Source organism: Rhipicephalus sanguineus, chromosome 1 (assembly GCF_013339695.2).
Source record: "Rhipicephalus sanguineus isolate Rsan-2018 chromosome 1, BIME_Rsan_1.4, whole genome shotgun sequence".
Taxonomy (NCBI): domain Eukaryota; kingdom Metazoa; phylum Arthropoda; class Arachnida; order Ixodida; family Ixodidae; genus Rhipicephalus; species Rhipicephalus sanguineus.
The window spans coordinates 127,806,779-127,828,840 of record NC_051176.1 but is presented as its reverse complement, the minus strand read 5'-3'; the positions used below and the strand labels follow the sequence as shown (position 1 = coordinate 127,828,840).

Below are 22,062 nucleotides of genomic sequence, written 5' to 3'. Positions count from 1 at the left end.
ATGGCCCCTTTAACTCCACTAATTAAAATATTAATTAATTTAACTTTCTTAACTACTGTCACAAAATAATATGTCTTTAGCCGTCTTAATTAAGATGACTGCGGCACTGCGGCTACAGAAGAATTAATTGTGAAGGCATATATCGAACAAATATCGCATTTCCCTGATTTTTGAGGATTTTGGACAAAATTGAAGACTTTGGGGTAGGGGGAAGCTGAAACCGAAGCTCCCCCAGGCTAGGCCACGCCAGTGGTCGTGTGACCAGCTGGTTTTTTAAAACAAGACTGAGCTATATCGAAATTAACTAATAATACTTGATGAAGCACTAGTGCTAATTAATATTTCAATAGCCCTGTTTTCAATTACTCTTTTTATCGCTATAACATATGTCGATTTAAAAAAAAACAACTTCGTAAAGAAGCATTTATTTCGTGCTGAACACTTTATATGCACACTACGTTTATCGCCGCAGCACTTCTACAAGAATTGTGACGACGGAGCTAGGTTGGCAGGGTTCCATGTCGATCTTGCAGGGCTAGCTCTAGCAGTTGAAACAAATTAAACCAGTAGAAAATGCCTAATTGGGCGCATTCACCGCCCAATTATGAAATATATGCTTTTATGAATTCAGACCGGTTGTAGAGAAAAGTCAAGACACCACTAAATGTCTTCCCCGTGTTTGTACGCTCTTTCGCATGATTCCTAACTAGCTCTTGTTCTAAAATTTAACCTTAATTGTTCTTCTCAATATAACTAATAATGCCATCTGTAGAAATTTCCGAGTTGGACGCCGCCCCATGCACTCGTCCTAGTTTCGGAGAAGGAGGGGGGTTCCGACGTATCGTCCATTATGGTCGAATGTTCGTGCATATGTGTTGTATGTGTGCGTGCATATTGCAAACACAATGCAAAAAAATTACACCATCTCCCGCTAAAGGGGACCATGAGGCGATGCGAAGCCGCAGCACTTGCACGATCGCCTTCCGTTGGCGTTCGTTGGGCATGCTACCGACCTCGCGTCGTGGAACGCGAAGAGGGACGCTACGCGCGTCGTATCTTCCATCTATAGCCTGGCGTTAATTCTCACAGGGCCAGCGGGGAACGCGGTCGACAGGCGGGCGAGAGGGGGGCAGCGTAGGAGAGGAGAGAGAAGGGGAGGGGACGCGCATGCGCTCGAGCTCATCGCGGCGTTGCGCAGGAGAGAATTTCGGCATGTCTAGCCCGCGTTTCAGAGGAAGAGTGGAAAGGGGGAGGGGAGAGGGGAAGTGGAGAGGGGGTATGAGAGAGGGGAAGGGGAGTGGGTGAGTGGGTATGGGAGAGGGGGAGGGGAGAGGGGTAGAAGACATGGGGAATGGTGAAGGGGAGTGGAGAGGAGGTGTGTGGAGAGGGTATGCGCATGCGCAGTAAGGGTGGTCACGCCGCACACCACCACCACCACCACCGGATTGAGCTCCGCCTTAAGATACTTCGCATCTAAAATATCGGTGTTGTATGTGTGCGCGCATATTGCATACACAATGCGGGTGGTTGCCGACTCCCCCCCCCCCCCTTCATTTTATGTTGCAGGTGGGAAAGCCATCATTTTCTGGCTGTTTCTATGAGCGGTGCCTCAATTTCGACTCATGAAGGAAAATACATTCTTGGATTGTTCAGTCCGCATGCAATGCAGCGAGATTTTTTCATCCCCAAAAGTGGGCTCCAAAGCTCCCTCTTGATAAGAGCTCAATGCACTTCGTTACTGCACTTTGTAACCATCTCTTTTTCACTAATATCTTTGATTTGAAGAGGCTTGCAAGCATGCTTGCAAGCAACGAAAACTATGCGTACTTTGCAGTTGCCAAGTTTAACCACTCTCTCAGGCATATCGCTACCGACGTCAGCGCCTCGCCCTCGTTTGTTGACTCGTGCCTAAAATGCGAATACTCAGATCTCGGGCATCTCGAGGCCATTGTTCTACTGATTACATGCGGCGGAAGTGGTAACGGGAGCTGAAGGTTTGGAGACCACCTATCCAGAAAAAGTGGTCGCTGAGGCATGCTTTGGACCACGGCATAAAGTTTTTAATAGTACAAAACTCGGATTCTTGCCGGAATTTGGACTGGTGGTTCGTTGTTTGCCGCCGGGCGAACATCACTTCGTTGGCTTCGTTTTCATTGGTCGTGGCGTCACTTCCGCTTTATGAAGGCGAATTTTTTCGAATGGTTTAAAAATCTGTCCGTCAGCTACTGTAACAGTTAAAGGAATATATATCTTTCCCCTCCTGCTCTTGGTGGACTACTGAAGTCCGGTGTAAATGCAATAGTTTGTTTGTACCACACGTCATTTTGAAAAACGAGCGTTATTGTGCTTCCCGAAGAAAGGACTGTTTGGCGCGCGCGCACACAAGCGACTCGTTTTTGACGTGCTCGGGAACCCCAAGGACCATGCCAGAAAAACCGACCATGGAGGATTTAGACGAGCAGTATATTCTGCTCGAGACTATAGGCTCAGGTAGGCGGTGGGCTGCATGTTCTACCAAATATTAATTGATTTCGACGTGCTATAAGTGCGCTCGTGTGAACTTTCTCACAGGGTTTTACACAGGGTTTTTGCTTTGCAGGCGGTTTCGCCAAGGTGAAGCTTGGCATTCACATTTTGACAGGCGAGAAAGTCGCTGTAAAGATAATGGATAAGCACTCCCTTGGCGTAAGTATCCTTTAACAAGCGGCTATGTTTTTAGAGTACTCTTAAACGTGTGGTTTTCTCCATGATGCAGGATGACTTGCCACGAGTGAAGCTTGAGATAACAGCGTTGAAGGACCTCAGTCATCAAAACATCTGCAAGCTCTACCAGGTTATTGAGACAAGCACCAAGATATACCTTGTACTGGAGGTGAGGCTTTCCGCAAGGACCGTTTGTGGAAGTGGAAAAAGAGGGAAGGGGGGATCTGGAGGAATGCCGTTTAGGCCGGATGAAATATGCGATCCTGGTAATTCGATACGAAAGCGCAATATGAGCGTTGTCCTTTCGTTTCGCTTTTCTTCTACACCAGAGCGTATTCGAAAATTTCTGTAGGTGTCTTTCACTTTACAGCTTGGTGTGACAGCGTTTCCCCAATTTGTTGCTTTTTCTTCAGCGACGATTGTGCAATATACCTGCGGGCCGAAAATGCGCCTACTTCTCTGCATATGCATGTATGTGTTCACAAGATAACGCTTTTGTTTATTTGTTTCTCTGCTGCACACGCGTGTGCTTGCTAATGCCTTCAGGAAAAAAATAAATGCATAAATGTGCCATGCAGCGTTTTATAACATAACCACTTGGATGTCAAGGTATTTACAGCCTGCAGTAAGGTACTATACTCAGTTCAACAATATTCAAGGGTTGGTGTTACATGAACAAGAGCTTCTGCAAAAGTGATGACCATTATGAAATAGAAAATTGGCATCCACCTGTTTGTAGCACGAAGATGCAGGAAAATCCATATGGATTTCTTGGTATGGGGTGCAATGAATTTTTCGTCATCTAGAAAGCTTTCCTTTCTGAGAAGTCCGTATAAATTTCTTCATAGCTTCGTGCTACAAACAGGTGGGTGGCAATTTTTTATTTCATAACCCTTCCTCCACCTCATTGACTTCCTGAAACTGATTTGCCGCGATGAGGATTACTTCATTATGTATATTTCAAAAGCTTGTGTAGGATAAACCTCTATGTGTCGCAAGACAAATTCTTGGAAAATTTTTTCATGCTGCCTGCATTGCTTCTTTTTTTTCTCAGCTGAGGGGGAGACAATATCTTTGTTTGATGCTGTGTCAAGCAGACATGTATTTGTAGCAGTGTGTGAAGGCTTGCTTTGCTGTTCGACATGTGATCAAATTTTAGCACACAAAATAAAAAAAAGGGAAGAGGGGGAGTAGAACTTGAAGTGGAAATTTATCTAGAGCCCTAAATCAGCCGCATTGCCTTTTAAGCAGTGTGAACATGCAAGTGCATGGCTTTGCTCTGTACAGTTGCAGTGCAGCGAGCCAACATAGCTGTGCAAGTGGATTGGAACTTAGAAATGTGTTTTTTTTTGCCGGGCTGCTCAGTCCTGTTGAGCTTGCATTCTTGGGAAGCAGGCTTCACTTGCACGGGCATACGACCATGTCTGCAAAGCCAACCGTCACATGTATAGATGGATGGTGGTTTTGCTGCTTTCAGTAGAATGATCTGCATTGAGAACACAAAACTGCTTACCTTTGGCACAGAATGCTTTTACCATATTTAGTAACTGTTGGTGATAGCAATAAGAGGCAAACACTTTTTTCCTGACATAAGTGTATTGATGCAGTTCCTTGGGCAAAAAATGGTGATATTGCCTGCCTTTTACATAGCGTACGCAAACGTAATGCTGGCTTCCCATCTGCAGCTGGAGTTGGCTTAAAAAGTATAAAAAGATGGCAAGGTTTTATTCATGAGAATACAGGCTTGGTGCACTTGACCAGTTGTATAGCAGACTTGATGAAGCCACACCTCCAGGTGCCACTGAACTTGCACGGGTTCGCTTTGATGCACAGCTGTAGCGGATGCACTGTCACTCTGTTGAGTTTGGTCACATGCCTTCTTGTTCACCATAACTGTGGAGAAGCATGTACAATTGTTAGTTAAACGAATACACATGTCTTTTAAGTTATAACTCAAATTACTAAATCATTCAGCTGACACAGAATTTACATTTTTCTCCCAAGTATTGCCCCGGAGGTGAGCTTTTTGACTACATTGTTGAAAAGGAGCGGCTAAGTGAAGAAGAGGCGAGACATTTCTTCAGGCAGATAGTCTCTGCCGTGGCGTACATTCATTCCAAGGGATACGCTCACAGAGATCTCAAACCAGTGAGTATTTTTTTGTATCTTGTCAGGTTTCTCAGAAATAATAGCGGATGAATTGCTAGCATTTTTTTGCAGACTCTTAATGCACACGATGGCATTTTGTTAACAAACCTGACAACATTGCAGTCGTGTACTGCATTTGATATTTGAAAAACAATACCACGCTGTGGCTAGGTGACCGTGGTCAGTCATAGTGTCATAGCGTAATATTGTCTATGCATGTACCAAGCAGACTTGCTGGTACATGTAATGGAGTAAAGCATACTACCTGGAACCTATGTTTTATCGAATTACCAATATATCTAGAACTATTTTTTTTATCCTCTTCAGATACGATAAGTGTAGTTCGATCGTAATTTCATTTGAAATGAAAATTGGGATAATACTGGCAGGTTGTCTAAATTTTTTTTTTCTCCGTGTTCTGGAGACACTCAATATGTAACTGCTAAAAAAACGGACGGGAACACAAGAGGAGAGAAAAGCACAAACAGGCACAGTTACATAATGGATCATTACCTACTCGCCCAACTTACCACTGTTCTGCGAGAGGCACTCACCTGTACCGATATGACCATGTGATAACCCAAAGAGAAGATGCTTTATGTTCAAGGTTCTTAGCCCATTTTATATCAACTTAGTTTCAGTGACCGTAGTGGTATTCCAGGTAAGATTTGTGTGAAGCGGGGGTGCATTGCAGGCAAAAAAAAAAAGCGAATTGACAATAATGTACAAAACTGTAATATAAATCATAATTATTTTCTGCACCCTTGTCACAAGGTTGCAATTTGCAAACATAAGTTACAAGCAAAAAACACAAGAAAGCTCTTTCAACGTGACTTTTGGTGCTGAACATTCTTAGCCAACTCTCAAATATCTATATCAGTGATGCTCACTGAAAGACGCAGAAGTTCGTGGAGGTGTTTATCGGTTATTCAAGAATGCAAGCTTCAATCGATGAACTTCATTCGTGAGAAAGTTTGTTCGCAGACGTATGTACTGCCGAACACTTATCATGGCTGCTGCTAGTTTCTTAAAACTCGAAAACTTTGAGCCTGTGAGGCCAGCATAAAACTTCAGTGTCTTTTGCATCAAATGAGTCTTTGAGCTCATCGCCTGTCTGCAGTTCCAACTGTTACATATCATCATCATCATCAGCCTGTCTACGCCCACTGCAGGGCAAAGGCCTCTCCCATGTTCCGCCAATCAACCCGGTCCTGTGCTTTCTGCTGCCACGTAATACCTGCAAACTTCTTAATCTCATCTACCCATCTAATTTTCTGTCTCCCCCTCACGCGTTTGCCATCTCTTGCTTACTGTCGGTTGTCTAAGCTATTTACAAAAGTAATTGCTAACAGAATTAATACGACATTGGAGTTCAATCAACCAAGGGACCAGGCAGGATTTCGTACAGGATTCTCAACAATAGACCATATTCATACTATCAATCAGGTGATAGAGAAATGCGCGGAATACAACCAACCCCTATACATAGCCTTCATAGATTACGAGAAGGCATTTGATTCGGTGGAGACATCAGCAGTCATGCAGGCACTGCGGAATCAAGGCATCGACGAAGCCTATATAAACATAATGGAAGAAATCTACAGCGGATCCACAGCCACTATAGTCCTCCATAAAGAAAGCGACAGAATCCCAATAAAGAAGGGCGTACGGCAGGGAGACACGATCTCTCCAATGTTATTCACCGCGTGTTTACAGGAGGTTTTCAGGGCCCTAGATTGGGAAGAGCTAGGGATAAGAGTTAATGGAGAGTATCTCAGTAACCTACGATTCGCTGATGACATTGCATTGATGAGTAACGTGGGAGACGAATTGCAGCTCATGATTACTGAACTGGATACGGAAAGTAGAAGAGTAGGTCTGAAAATTAATATGCATAAAACTAAAGTAATGTGGAACAATCTTGGTAGAGAACAGCGCTTTGCGATAGGTGGCGAGACACTGGAAGTTGTAAAGGAGTACGTCTACCTAGGACAGGTAGTAACCGCGGAGCCGAACCATGAGAGTGAAATAACTAGAAGAATAAGGATGGGTTGGGGCTCATTCGGCAAGCATTATCAAATCATGAATGGTAATCTACCACTATCCCTCAAGAGGAAGGTATATAACAGCTGCATCTTACCGGTACTTACCTACGGAGCAGAAACCTGGAGACTTACAAAGAGGGTTCAACTTAAATTGAGGACGACGCAGCGAGCGATGGAAAGGAAAATGATAGGTGTAACCTTAAGAGACAGGAAGAGAGCAGAGTGGGTCAGGGAACAAACGGGGGTTAATGACATCATAGTTGAAATCAAGAAGAAGAAATGGATATGGGCCGGGCACGTAGCACGTCGGCAGGATAACCGGTGGTCATTAAGGGTAACTGTTACATATATTCCTACATTAAATGAATTCTGGAAGAATTGGATGCTACTTGAATGTTTTTGCAAATCAGAGAACCTAACTTCGAACTCCCTCTTTAAACTCTCTAAGATATGACAGGGTATTTCTGTGAGAAGTGGTCTGCTTGTACCATACCTTATGTACGTTCATGTGTGCGTGTGCGTTTGTATGTGTGCGTGTCCATACACACATGCAAAATGAACAATTTCAGGGGGGCGGGTTCGACCCCCCCCCCTTGGCTATGTACGCCCTGATGGCCACAACACTACTGCCCCCGCTTCCGCGCACGTGCAGAGCTCTCGGATGCACCTGTGGTGCGTCACGATGTAAGTATTGCATAGCAGTGCTCTGGGCCGAATGAGGAGCGCATGCGTGCACGTGTCCTTGCCGCCACCGCTGGCAAATCCGGCAACAAACTGCCTTCGCGGGCAGCGTCTGCCCCCAGAAACGCATCGCTCAGCCGCGTGAGCGTCGCGCCCAAACTTGTGCTTGGGTTCCCTATAAAAGTCGTCGGCCTTCGGTATTGTGATCATCGGCGGAACGCGTGGTCTTTTATACATCAGCGATCGAACCTTCCAGCGTTACCGCTGGTGCTCGCGTAAGCTCCCGAATGAACTAGAGTGTTGCTCCTGAATGAACCAGCGCATATTTTTGATAATTGTTGCGGTTTTACATCACAAAACCACGATATGATTATGATGGACGCCGTAACAGAGGGCTCCAGAAATTTCGACCACCTGGGGCTCTTTAACGTGCACCTATATTTAAGTACACCGGTCTCTAGCATTTCGCGTCGATCGAAATATGGCCGTCGCGGCTGGGATTCGCACGTAATCTTAACGGAACAATCTGAAACAATCGTGAAGATTTCTAAACCTCGCGGCGCGCCTTGAGCCTAGCGCTGCTAATATTTCTTTTGCGGTTTAAACCCGAACAAACCAAAATAAAGAAATAAGAGCGCGTGGCAGGACACCGCTGCTATTCACGCTATTGCCACCTATAGCTCCAATTACCTGGTGGTTAGTAATAGAAAAAAATTAGGGAGACCTCAAAAAGAAAAACAAATATACGTAAATAAAACAGAAAAGCCATTCTGTATCAAACATTCATGGTCAATAAGTATTGAAACACTATACTGGCGGCACCCCTAATAGCTATGGCAATTAAGCATGAAGTATCGTCAACTTACCTGTTAAGGTAAGGCAATAAAAAGATTTAGTGCCTATGAAAAATTGACTGAAACGGCTCGTTGGGACGCTCATGAGAAAAACGGATCATTTAATATAGCAATGTTTCTCGAATTCCTTTCCTAATGACTTTAAGATATGGCTCCTAATTATTTCCATTATTATAGTGCAAACTCAATTTCACTGTTTTACTAAGCAGTAAGCAGGATGTTTGGTTTTTCGAAATTGCCTTGGCAGAACAGTAAACTCAAGTGAAATATAAATGTGTAAACAGTAGCAGAAATAAAGTAGACAGTTCAATTAGTAAGAATAAAGGAGAAAGGGGTTATTTTGGCAGCATGTTACAAGAGAGATACTGCTGTGACCAGACCTGAAAATAACAGTTCAGAGCCCTAGGTGATGTACGGGATGCAAGAGAACAACAAGTGAGAAAGCACTTGTGCTAACAATCAAATTATGATTTGAAAAGTTCTTTGAATAAAGATAGCAGGAAGATAATAATAATTATTCTTAGGGTTTAACGTCCCAAAACCACGATAAGATTATGAGGGACGCCGTAGTGGAGGGCTCCGGAAATTTGGAGCACCTGGAGTTCTTTAACGTGCACCTAAATCGAAGTAGACGGGCCTCAAGTATTTTTGCCTCCATCGAAAATGCGACCGCCGCGGCCGGGACTCGATCGACAGCAGGCAGAAAAAGTTAGGGTACACGAAGATATCTTCTGTTAGGTAGACGCGTGCTCTATCAGATCTAGCATTGGTACTAGAGGTGCTATAGTTAGGATCTTATTTGCACGCAAGTCAATCGCAAGAAAATCGAACTTACATACACAAAATCCTTCAAATCGCTGATGTGTGAAAGCCACGAGACAAAGCAACCCTATGCTTCAGATTTCGTAACGAAGCACCACGCAGGAGAGCGGCATCAGAATTTGCGCGATAATCACCGCGGGCGTTGTGGTACGCGGCGCTGGACAGCGGATAAGGGCAAGTGTCATGGCACTGGCACAAGTAGAAAGAAAAAAAATGTACAAAACGAAAGGCACGTGAGCTAAGCATAGGCGTTTGGGTGCTTGTTCTGTCGAGACTGCGCGAGCGCTGTCATTTTCTTCTGTTCAACAAAAACGGACGCGCACACCTCATCGCCTGCCCTCACTGGTGGACTCTTCCAGAAAGATAAAAGTATGTCACTGCCTTTAGCTTTATTCAGGCGGTTTAGTGGCACCAGTACCAACTTGAGAAACGGAGTTGAGCCAGCAATTATTGTTTCGTAGGGTGGTGTTCCTATAGGAGTATCTGGTATATTAAGATACACGATACAATATTGAATGTATCGGAAATACAGATACAGATACTCATTTTGCGAGACGTATCACTCTACAGATACAAGATACCCAAAGAGTATTTAAGATAGTATCTAAGATACATGTATCTTCGATACTGCCCTGCACTGCATGTAAATAAATAAATAAAGCTAGGAAATAAGTTTTTGATGGTTTGATATAAACGTGCCTGGAACATGGAAACCCTGTACATTTTGCCATAGACGTATAACTTAGCAGGTGGTATAGACCGTTGCATCGGGCGAGGAGGACCGGACTGGCAACCAGCGCTTTCCTCCTTTCTGGCTCGTGCGCGACGGCGCGGAGTGTGCGGGCTTGTGCTTGGATGAGTGGCGTTTTCGAACAATTCTTGCGTGTTTTAAGTCGACCTGCGGATTTTGTTCACTTATATTGCGATGTGAGCCAGCGAAAGGTCAACGGGAAACCACTGTGCCGTTTTTTGTTGTTCTAACAACTATAAAAAGTAAACTGCTGCCAGAATAAGTATGCGACGTGCATCACCAAGCGCGGTGTGCTTGCGGTTGTGTGCACTCTTCAAGGTACATCGTTTGTGTTACGTTACATGTTATAAATTGGCAAGTGCCGCAATATATTCGGAATTCCCAGTGTTCCACGCAGTCAAATGTGAATCGATTTGCGAACAAACATAAGCGGTCAAGTACGGCCCTGTCCGGTAAAGTGCAGAACATCCAAGTACCACTCGAGCAGCCACCTGAGTTGTTTTCGCTTCGTTGTATTATTATATTTCAATATGATGTGTTTGGTCTAACAATTAGCTTCGTAGCTCGGCTCAACACTGATCGCTGCAGTTGATGTATAACGGTATTAGCACGGACGAGAAATCCCTCACTTCGCAGCGGGGTAACCGGCATCATACATTTAATTATTGCTGCGTACCAGCCTTGTAAAACCCGAACATTCAATGAACACTACATCAAAAGGACGTGGCGAGATCTTTGTAGTGAGGTTGCAACTTCCGTAAGACAGCGGGGTGTATCGTATACGATGAGCGATATGAAAGCCGAATAGCAAACAAAAAAAAAAAATGTCGCTCCGTGTGTGGAACAACTACCTCAGGAATACAAATTTTTTATGTGGTGAAGAGCCGTGTCTGACAAGTCGCGCAATGATATGCAACATAGTTAATTGTTTTCAAAGCGCGATACAAAAACCAAGTTGTTACGCCTGTCTAGTGTTTCTTGAACTGCCAATTTGGCTGCTTAGCCTTGAAAACGAGCAAGAATTTCGCAAGAACAGTATATCTGGTATACGAAGTTATCAAAAAAAAAAAAAAAACACGAATCACCTCCGATGCCGATCAAAGGCTCGAGCCCGGGCGCGCTTCGTGCCTTACCGGCAGAAGAAACTCTCTAACCATCTTCATCTTATCGCCGAGTAAATCCAATCAAATATCACTACTCTTAAAGTAAAAAAAAAAAAGAAGCGCGCCGGCATGTAAACATCAGCATCGTTTTTATGTACCAACACCTCCCTGTAAACAGCTCTAACTTCGTTCGCACCGGTGCGCAATAAACGAGCGAGTAATAAGCGGTCACTTAAAAGTTGACAAACAAGATAGCCAACTGTTTGTGAGCAACGAACAGATGCCGCGCCATGAAATCGAGACTGTGTGTTCACGCACAACCAAATGTACGAGCGGTAGTCGGTGCGACAGCATAAACATACCGTGAATGAAAAAAAAAACCTAACTAGAAGACTACAGTCCAAGAAAAAAAATTCATCGTATACCCTAAGAGTGGCGGAACTTGCTTGCCCTGCTAGAACGAGTCCAAATATTTGCGTGGCTTTCCAACAGATAGTGCCGAAAATATATGACATCGACCACTTGCGACACGTTCGCGCCGATGTATATTAACATCATTAACTCTCAACGAATCAAACCTTTCCAGGACGTCTCACAGCCTCATTTCCTACGTATACCGCATCTCTTGATACAAAATTCAGCGCGCCAGGACAAACAAACAAAAAAAAAAACTGACTGCAACTGCAACCGCACGTATACCTTCCATGCAAACGCGGAGCTTCGCACATGCCAGTGGGTTGCCAGACCAGAGACGGCGCCGCCCGCTAGGCAGTATGGCGGCGCCCACGAAAAAAAGGTCTATAGAACAGCGTTAAGAATTAACCGTTTGCAAACTAGCACATCGAAATGCTTGGCATGTTTTCCATGACGCTGACAGTTTCCCGTTATAGTCTCTTCTTGTTTACTATTCACATGCAGTACCTGCACCACTATTAGTTCATTCTTGATTGTACCAATGTTACGAGATGTCTTGTAGCTGCCAGGGTGCTCTTCCATCCATCAACCCAGCAGGAGCTTCCTTGCAAAATGCCACATCAGCATACGAAGAGGGGGAGTGTCTGGAAGACTGGCAGACTTTCAAAATGGTCAACCTGTTGGGCATCCTGATCTAGGAGGACCGCAGCTACAATCAACAACAAGTAGAAAGTGCAGTGACAAAAGCTCTTTAAAGGGAATGACAAGATATGAACCAACAAATCGCCCCATCTTACTGTGTGCTTCCTTGGTTCTCATTTTCCTGCTCGTGCTTTTTTGAAATTCTTTTACGTTGTAAACCTTCTCACCCTGATAGAGAGCGGTCTTATTCTCCTCACCATTATTATTTATTTGAGCTACAAGTAATACGAATCTTTGATGGGATCAACCCAGCCATTCACTATGCACCCGCTCTTTTGGAGGGATGTCAGATTTAATCCTCTCCTGATCTCTTTTCAACCATACTACTCCGAGGGAATCTCATCATACACTCAAATGTAGTTTGAATCTACAAAGGGAAATGAATGAGATTTCCTCACAAGGAAAATTTCGCAAAGAACACTTCACAATGGAAGCTTCATAAAATGTTGTCCTTCAGATTCGTGTGATGCATCTTTTCAGACAGTGCAGTGCTTCAGTCGGGACACATAATGGATATTAAATGTTTTGTACACTGCATGAATTGATGCTTCATGTCGGGATCAAGAGTCAACAGCAAGTTGTCAGGCAAAAAAAAATTAACAATTTTTTTAGCTGTTGTTTTTGCCATCCAAGATAATATATTACTAGTACTGCCTTGCCTAGTGGTTTCAGTGGGTATACCTTACTGCTGCTGTTAATGAGGGCTCTCAAGCAAGAGTGCATTTGAATTCCACTTGACTGTAGTGAAACTATTACTTTTTCGATTAGACATAATTAACTTCCTCTGTGCATTATCTGGTTTATTGTCGTGTCGTTTTGTATGGTTGTGACAAACTTCTGGAGTTTTTGAGTGTAGATCACATGTGTTTGTGGTTGTTCTTTTGCATATAGGAAAACCTTCTCCTGGATGAGAACCACAACCTAAAGCTGATTGATTTTGGACTTTGTGCAAAGCCCAAGGTACATGACATTTTCTCACAGCCAAGTGCATTGTTTTTCATTGCATTTTTCTGCATGCTGGATTTGCTGTCATTCTACTCATTTCAGTTTATCGTTGTAATGGAGAGCAGAGTGCCCAAAATGGTTAGTAACTGAAAAAACTGTGCTCCAGACCCACATTTAAACTTAAAACTTCACTTTGAGAGTACTGCCTCCAAACTCCTCCCTCTGACAATGAGCGCCATGTCTGCAGGCACTCTGTGACATTGCGAAATGACCACCACTGTGTTGCCTGCTTTGAAACACTGTTCAGATTGCTGCAAATGCTCTGCCTTCCAAAGACACACAAAGAGCATCGCAGTTCTATTGTGGCTGCAGTTTGTCAACTCGCATGATAAAATGCTGCGGCAAACCACCGAGATGCAAATGAAAGAAAAAATCTCTGCATTGCAGCCATGACTTATTTGTAACTCTTGCAGTCACTTCCCATTTTTGTTACTCAGGGAGTTGTTTCCAAAGGTGTCTTTTCATTTTGTCACTGCTTGTAGTGGTTACACTGCTGTACAGTTCAGCTGGGACATCAAAAGATGGAAATTTAATATTGCGCTGAATACACTCAAACTTTGCCAGCTTGTTGTGGGACGCATACGGGGCAGCATGCAATGCATAATAAAAGATAAAAACTTTCGTGTTGTGGCCCTTTCAGCTAACAGTGGCTCACTTGGCTGGAGCCTTCTGAACCATGCATGACACAACTTCTAACAGGATTGTCAGAAGAACAATGCAATGCACCAACTTAAAGGGGCCCTGCAACGCTTCTCCACGTACCGAATGATCTCACTGTAGGAGTTTGTCTCGCGAATCGATTGTTGCAAAAATTTTTTGATTCCGTCAAGTATGAGTGGAGTTAAAAGTGTTTTCTCTCTTCTTTCAACCCGAAAAGCACTAGCTGTCTTTGAAACCTAATTGCCCTTCCGCATGCAGCGCTATATTATTTGGCTTACTTCTTCACAGGGGCCTCGGCTACCAATTCGCAGCATTTTCTGGCCATGTTCGAAAAGTGTTGCGGGGTCCTTTTAACTTGCACATGCATTTATTGCCACACAATTCACAGTGTCCATACGTTTGCTCGTCAGATGTAGAGGAAATTAACTTCACCAATCCCATATTGTGGCTATGAGCCATCTTCACCGGGAAAACGGAACAAACAGTAATGAAATCATGTAGAGGGAAAGAGCTGTGCTGGCACATTGAGTTCAGAGTATAAGGAATCGCTGAATTCTGCTACCTGTCTTGGAGTGGATTGGGTGTGATTGTGAAAGAAAGCTGATGTAGCAATCCAGTGTCTGGAATAGTCTGCATGTCTTCTGGAAAAGCTCCCCAATATAGAACTTTGTGTGGCCATTGTATGAAAAAAACTATACTAGGGTTGTGCATGAAGTGTGGAATATATATCTGGTGGTTTGTGGTGTGGTACTAGTATTTATTTCTCCAGTCTATTTCGTTTGTGTCAGAGTTCACACTAACTTCAAGGTATTCATAGGAAGAGGTGGCAAAATTTGCACCGTTTGAACTGACTTGACCTGAAAATGTTCCCTTAATTTAGCATTGCAGCACAATTTGGGAAATTTCCTAATTAGGAATGAATATTGCAGATAACCAAGCTTTTCGTTATCAGTCCTTTTTTTTTGCATTTTTAAGAAAATGAAAATACAAAGTTTGTGTGGAGTACGTTTCCTAACACCAAGAAGTGCAGATCCTATGTGCTGTGGGAATTGTACATGGTGCGTTCATGAGCCAGCAAGACAGCAGAACACATTGCCAAGAGAAGTGTTTCAGATTTCACAAACCAATGCACCTTTCAATCACCATGGTAAGCTCTGTGGAGCAAGTGAAAATTTCATTCAGCATTAAAACTAGCCAAATTGCAAAAGACGATGTGCTATGTCTTGTTGTAGAGACCTGCCACTGAGCGTTCTAAAACCATGTTGTAGTGCTTTTCAATCATCTGTCAGTGTCACAAGGATAGTAGCAATGACAGCCGTTATGCTGGTTAATACTTACCACTTTTAATCCTGCATATTTGTCCTAAAAGGGAAAATTGGGACGTGCGCATCTTTTCTTGTACACCCAAGGCTACACGTTACTACATATCTGGCGATCTTCTCAAAGAGCTAGTTTGCAGTGAAACAGTGGTACATGTGAGATTGGGGCATGGCCGTTAGAGCATGCGGTTGCTGGGCTGGGGAACCAAGGCAGCCAGCATAACAGTCAGGAAAGTCTGGCATGTGTCACAAGTAAAGCTTTGCTTTAAATGCTTCTTTTTTTGTTTCGTTTGATACATTCATCTATGCTGTCTGCAGCAAAATGTTCAGTCATCTGAGGAGCTTGTAAATACAGACAGTGTATTTTGTAAATACCAACTCGTTCGCGAGTGGGGGGGCTGGCGTCGCTCACTCTGTTCGCCGTATATATATATATATATATAATGTGTATGTATACACACACACACACACACACACACACACACACACACACGCACGCACGCACGCGCACACACGCACACACACACACACACACACACACACAGGGTGTGTGTGTGTGTGTGTGTGTGTGTCACGCTGTGTGTGTGTGTCAGCTATCACGCAGCACGATTTAAAAAAAGACGAATGGCGTTACACGAAGCAAACTTACTGCATATTGTTCCGAGTACACTGGAGAAGCCACTGCCATTTTTTTTCGTTAATGAGCTTTAATTAATTAGTGCTAATTATATTTGTAACCTGACAAGTACTCGCCTAATTGTCAAAATGTCAATGAGGCGTATATAGGCATGTTCAAATGGCATCTAACTGCGCTGCTTTCAACAACGTGCTAATAGCGCACTCATCTTTTCCGCTTGATCAAGAAAGCCTGCGAAATATGAAACGCACCGCTGGTTTTACAGAGTCAGGCCGTTATCAGAACACCTGCCGCGTTATCAATGAGAACAGTTGGCCGTGAGATATGGATGATTGCGGCGTACTATTGAACGGAATGAATCCCAGCGAAATTGCATGCATATCGTTGGCACCCGACCTGTACCCTTGCCAAAATGCGGAACGCTGTCTCTCGCAAAGGACAACAGACAAAGCGGTTGTTTGCAGTAAGCTTATTTGAGGGCGCTGGTTTCTTTTGCGGGTGGGAGCGTAGTCACGTGTTATTTTTCATATTTCGCGGGCTTTCTTTATCAGCTGGAAAAAATGAGCACGTAATTAGTACGTTGTTAAAAATTGCGCAGTGAGATGTCCTTGGAACATGCCTACATATGCCTCATTGACATTTTGACAACTAGGTGAGTACTTTTGGAGTTAAAAATATGGTTATGACTAGAGCTGTGCGAATAGCAAAATTTTGGGTGCGAAGCGAATTCGAATAATAAAGATTGAGTGCGAATCGAATCGAATAATTTCGAATAATTTTCGAATATTTCTCAAACATTTTTCGAATAATTCGAAGTGAAATTACAGAAAAAGTTGCAGAGAATCCCTAAGTATGTTCTTATGAGATAGCAACATGAAAGTGTTTCTTTTCGCTAGGTTGATGAAGCGCTGGTGGGGTCATATTTCATAGTTGTCTTTCGTATCAAGAATGAGGCAATGTAGAGGCCGAATTGTATTAATGTACATGATTTGGTGCAACCAAAGTGTTGCTGACAACACTTTACGCGTGATAGGCAGAGATGCCATTTCCTCAGCCTCTCCTCCTCTTTCACCTGCTGTGGAAGGCCAACTGATGTGGCGGACAAGGGTGTGCTCCCTTCAAGTCCGGAGTTCCAAATCTGCCTCGTAGACGTCGATATATAAGAACATCTGAAATTTTGGATGCTAAAAAGCTTCGGCGTCCGATTTTTCGGACTTCCTGCCCAAATTTCTAGTCGAAAACAGCATTGATTGTGCCCCCACCTCTGCCACATCTTTGATCTCCATGTTGCAACCAGCGTTTTCTTGAGTTAATACATTTTCGACCGTAGCAGAGATTGAAAGGCAGCTTTGCCACAATACCGGGGTGTGATGAGGTCAAGCATATTGAAAATCTAGGAACCACTTCCAATCGGACGACGACTGTCTCTTGGCTAAGTTCGACCGTAACGGAGCTTGAAAGGCAGCTTTGCCGCAATATTGGGGTGTGATGAGGTGAAGCATATTGAAAATCTAGGGACCACTTTCAAACGGACGTTGACTGTCTCTTGGCTAAGTTCGATCGTAACGGACCTTGAAAGGCAGCTTTGCCGCAACACGGGGGTGTGAGGAGGTGAAGCATATTGAAAATCTAGGGACCACTTCCAATCAGACGTTGACCGTCTCTTGCCTAAGTTCGACCGTAACGGAGCTTGAAAGGCAGGTTTGCCGCAATACGGGGGTGTGATGAGGTGAAGCATATTGAAAATCTAGGGACCACTTCTAACCGGACTTTGTCTCTTGGCTAAGTTCGACCGTAACGGAGCTTGAAAGGCAGCTTTGCCACAATACGAGTGTAATGAGGTGAAGCATATTGAAAATCTGAAGGGGTCACTTTCAACCGGACGTTGACTGCATTTGTCTTTGGGAAGTTCGAATAGTTCGAATAGTAAAATTTCAGTGTGAATCGAATCAATTAGCAAACACTATTCGAAAAATATTCGAAATTTCGAATATTCGCACACCCCTAGTTATGACTAATTAATTAAACCTCATTAACAAAAAAATAGTAGTGGCTACTCCAGTGTACTAGGAGCAATATGCAGTACGTTTGCTTCGCGTAACGCTGTTGCTCTTTTTTTAAATTGTGCTGCGTGATAGCTGGGACACCCTGTGTATATATATATATATATATATATATTTGACTTGAGGTGGTTTTTTATATTCATAGACCTGATTAGGTGACTTGCTTTTCAAAACTGTTTGTTTTAAATCAAGGAAGAATCTGCACAAACTGATTGTGCAGGCTGGGCCGCCCTATGCCGCGGCAACACAACAGTGTTTAATCACATTTTGGAAATATTACCGTGAAGTTTAAAAAGTGCCCCCAAATTTAACCTGATCATCTGAACAGTGCATCAGCAAACTTCCCAGTCTTAGTTTGGTGTTGTAGATACGACGAGTATGAAGAACCTGTTCTGAACTCTAGTATATACCTTAAATTCTCACTTATTAAACAAAACATGCGGCTGACAAAGCAAGGTACTTTGTAGAAGTCTTCAGCATAAGCCGAGTGCCAATTTCTTTACTGTTAGAGCCCTCTAATATAAAGTCTTTCCTAAGAAGACCAAGGTCGATCGATTAATACTGAAGGAAACCACATTGAGCTGGTTAGTTGTAGTTATAAGATTATAAATGACTGCGAATTTATATGCTAGGTGCCGTTACTTGACCTCCTACTTTTCCCAGTTTGGGTGGGGGGTGGACGGAAAAGCGGTGAAGTGACCCTTTACGCCTCCCCTCCGGTTCCTCCAAGTAAATAGCCTACGTAAACTGTGTAAGCTCAAATTTTCCTTGAAAATATGTGCGATTATAACGTTAAACTACCCCGCATTTTTTGTCCTTCCGTATAGGTTGTTAGCTGTTAATGATTGGTCGAAATTTTCTGGGTCATGCTCACAGCACCTGCTCGTAAAACGACGCAACAAATGACGTGTATGTGATCAATTGCATAATTACTACTTACACATGACTGCGTAAAAAAATAATAATGATGAACCTTTTCAATATGGCGTATTGTTTATCATTGGTTCTTCGCTATTCGTCAAAAATTTTCAATGTGCCATAAAATCGCTTCCTTGTTATGCAACACCACAAGTCTGCGAAAACTCGCGGTGTGTGCACAATAAGCATCGAAGTGTGCACAATAACAAAGTGTGCACAATAAGCAGCACATTACTGTGCTGAACAATAACCCTTTCTTTTTCTGAACGTAATTTAAGAAGGCTGCCCACACATTGGCAGCGGCTGCTTATAGCAGTGGGCGAGATGGATTCATATGTGTAATTGTGTATAATAGATACTTTCAGATGTAGTATAACGATGTTGAGCTGTTTTTGTGCATTTACAGCTCTCTGTGAGCTCATCGTTGCTGACAGAGAGGTAGAGAGAGAAATAAACATTATTAGGAACAGACACAATCCTTTGCAGGTGGGCAGCCTTCTTAGTCCAGAAAACTGTGGACGCTGATCATCTCCCTGGTGAGGTAGATCAAGTAACAGTGCAAACTTGAAAGCTGGGCTTCTCAATGTGCTCGAGTCCACTGCCTTCTTACAAGCCGCCGCGATCACAGCAGGGTACCATATGATAAGCTAAGTGAAGCAGGCTAATCGGAGACTAAAGTGGGAATCTATTTTAGCTGTCCTGGCTAGGCAAAACTAAAATACTGGACACTTCTGCACACTCAACTCACAGCAGCTTGGATATGGAGCAGTGGTGATGCTATTCATTTTGAAAGAAACTGAGTTTCCTGAAAAATTAGAGCGTTTGATCGGGCTATAAAACGTTTACTGGTTCCCGCCATTGTTTGCGTCGCCGATTACTTAAATTTCAGGCCAGGCAGTACAACATAATATCATGACAGATTGCTGCAATGTTATAGAGCCCCTGCTGAGCGATAGCCTCCTCTGCAATGCTCGAGTGCAAGGCGCTCAAGCGTGGAATATGCAGCCCACACCGCAGGTAGCCTACAGTGCCTCGTCATGACGCACGGAGGACAGTCGTCACAGCCGAATCGTAGGACAAATTTTATTACATAATTAAGTTATTGCTGCGTTCAAGTAAAACTTTGCCTGACTTGTTAGTTTCCCAGTCTGCAGCCGACAATAACCATTGTGGAAAGTGGGGGTCTCCGTCCCACTTTCGCCGCACTGCTAGCCCCCCCATTTCTCAATGGGGGGGCTAGCACCCCTCTTGCCCCCCTGGTAGATACGCCTATGAATACAGAACTGTGTTCACTTATCATGTGCTTCATGACAATGGCACTAATGAAAAAAACATGGCTGATCCCTCTGTCATAGGAATCGGTATAACACAAAAGTGAAACGTGTCTTCACAGACGTAGTTGAGCGTTTGTTGCGAATTCTTTCGCTCCACGGGCGAAGGAATGAATGCTACAGCAACAAATTGTAATGTCACGCGAAGAATGGCAAGCAGCTCGTAACTTGCAACGCGCTGATCAAGCAGAGAGGACGCGCGGAACGAACATACACAGGATGAGAGCGAACTAACTGTCACATTTGTAACTTATTTCTCCGTGAGCACCGCGCTCCTTTCGCAAAAGCGTCCGCTGCAGTGAGCCAAGTGACCTTCGTGCTCTCAATGCGAGACGTACAAACCACCACGATCACGAGATAAGTGCACGCACGAGCGACCACACCTGTAGACGCGGGCGCTCGTTGCAATGGCGACGACCTTTAAAGCGCGCTCTTCGAGCCCTTCGCGCCACCTCGCTAGTGGTAACGAAAACACGGTGTAACACCAATCTCTGAGTACCGCCACCGGCAAATGGTGTATATAAATAGCTCGCCGTTAGCATTGCGAAGAACGTGCCGTCCGTGGCCGAATCGTTTCGCGCTGCGGAGCGAGGGGTCGTAAGTTCGATTCCCGGTGACAGAACTTTTTCTTCTGGTTTTTTTCTTTGCCCACTGTTAGTCTTTATATTTTACAATGTCATATCCGTGACGAAAATACGTCAGTGGAGCCGTGGTGGACCCTGGCATAAAACACTTTCGTGTTAACAAGAAAGCATGTAGAGTGTGTGTGTGTTCATTGAAGGAGATAAGCATGATGCCACACTGTACTAAATTTTGTTCTGAATACATTACAAGCATGATGATACAAGCACGATGAACTTAGTTGCTTTGTCCTAATTTAAGGCAACAGATTCATATATGGGTTACCAAAAAATGAGGCATTCTCATTGATTCAGTGACTGGAAATTACATTTAGCAAGTGTTGACTGCACCATTTGTTTTCTTGGGAACTGCTGCCTCTGAGCAATAATTGTGGCTCTCCTGAGGGAGAATTTCTAGGAAAGTTGCATGGAACCATTTATGATTGCACGTAGCTACTGAAAAAAACGCAATGCAATTTCGGGAACTATACTACACACTGAGCGAATTGCCTAAACACACTGTCCGATCTAATTTATTTATGTTGACCCATTTTTTTAACCATCCTTGTTTTCAGTTTACTACACTTTGAAATGTACTGCACCATTCTCATGTTAATTTCTTTTTCTGTTTCATTTCGTCAGCATTTTTCATTTGGCATATCAAATCTGTATTCTTGTTCTGAGTGTTTATTTTTGTACACATTTTGTATTTTATGTACTGCAAGTTTGTGTAGGCATTCTGTAATTGTCTAATATGTTATGCACTTTTTTTATCACGTAATTACCACTTGTGTTTAATTACTGTGAGGTTCTAATTCAAAATATGGTGTAGCTTGCATTTTTTAAAATCTCATTTACTCACTGTATATCAGACAAGTGTCATGATTGTGTTTTTTGTCATGTTTCACTCACTGTGTTATTATTTTCAATTTATTGTAATATCTTTCCCTATGTAATACCCTCTTTGAGGGCCTTTAGGAGTATTTTGAATAATAGCAACAGATCCCTCTTGTCTACCTTCCGTGAAATTTCAATAAGTGTATATGTGACTTGTTTTTGAACAGGAGTGGATATCCAATAATTTCAAATGGTGGATTCTCTAATGTATTAGGAATAAATAAAAAAGGACACTTTTCAATGGAAATTTTCAAATGTGAGCACTCCTCCAGAGTTTGAGCAGACTACATATGGGAAGAGGCATTGTAGCATGCATTACTACATATGCATGCTAGTTTTGAGGGACCCTTTAACTGTTGCAGAGTTTGGCTGATTTTTGCTGCTCCTGC

The 22,062-nt window shown here is 43.4% G+C and overlaps 1 protein-coding gene across 1 annotated transcript in view; it reads left to right on the top strand.

Moving 5' to 3' along the window:
- The first annotated feature begins 2,194 nt into the window (after positions 1-2,194).
- LOC119397588 (maternal embryonic leucine zipper kinase) overlaps positions 2,195-22,062 on the top strand; it is a 154,563-nt gene continuing 134,695 nt past the window's right edge. The window contains exons 1-5 of the mRNA XM_037665016.2: positions 2,195-2,490; positions 2,600-2,685; positions 2,756-2,872; positions 4,708-4,851; positions 13,115-13,183. Of these exons, the coding sequence (XP_037520944.1) occupies positions 2,424-2,490; positions 2,600-2,685; positions 2,756-2,872; positions 4,708-4,851; positions 13,115-13,183 (483 nt within the window). The 5' untranslated portion in view covers positions 2,195-2,423. The remainder of the gene's footprint in view (positions 2,491-2,599; positions 2,686-2,755; positions 2,873-4,707; positions 4,852-13,114; positions 13,184-22,062) is intronic.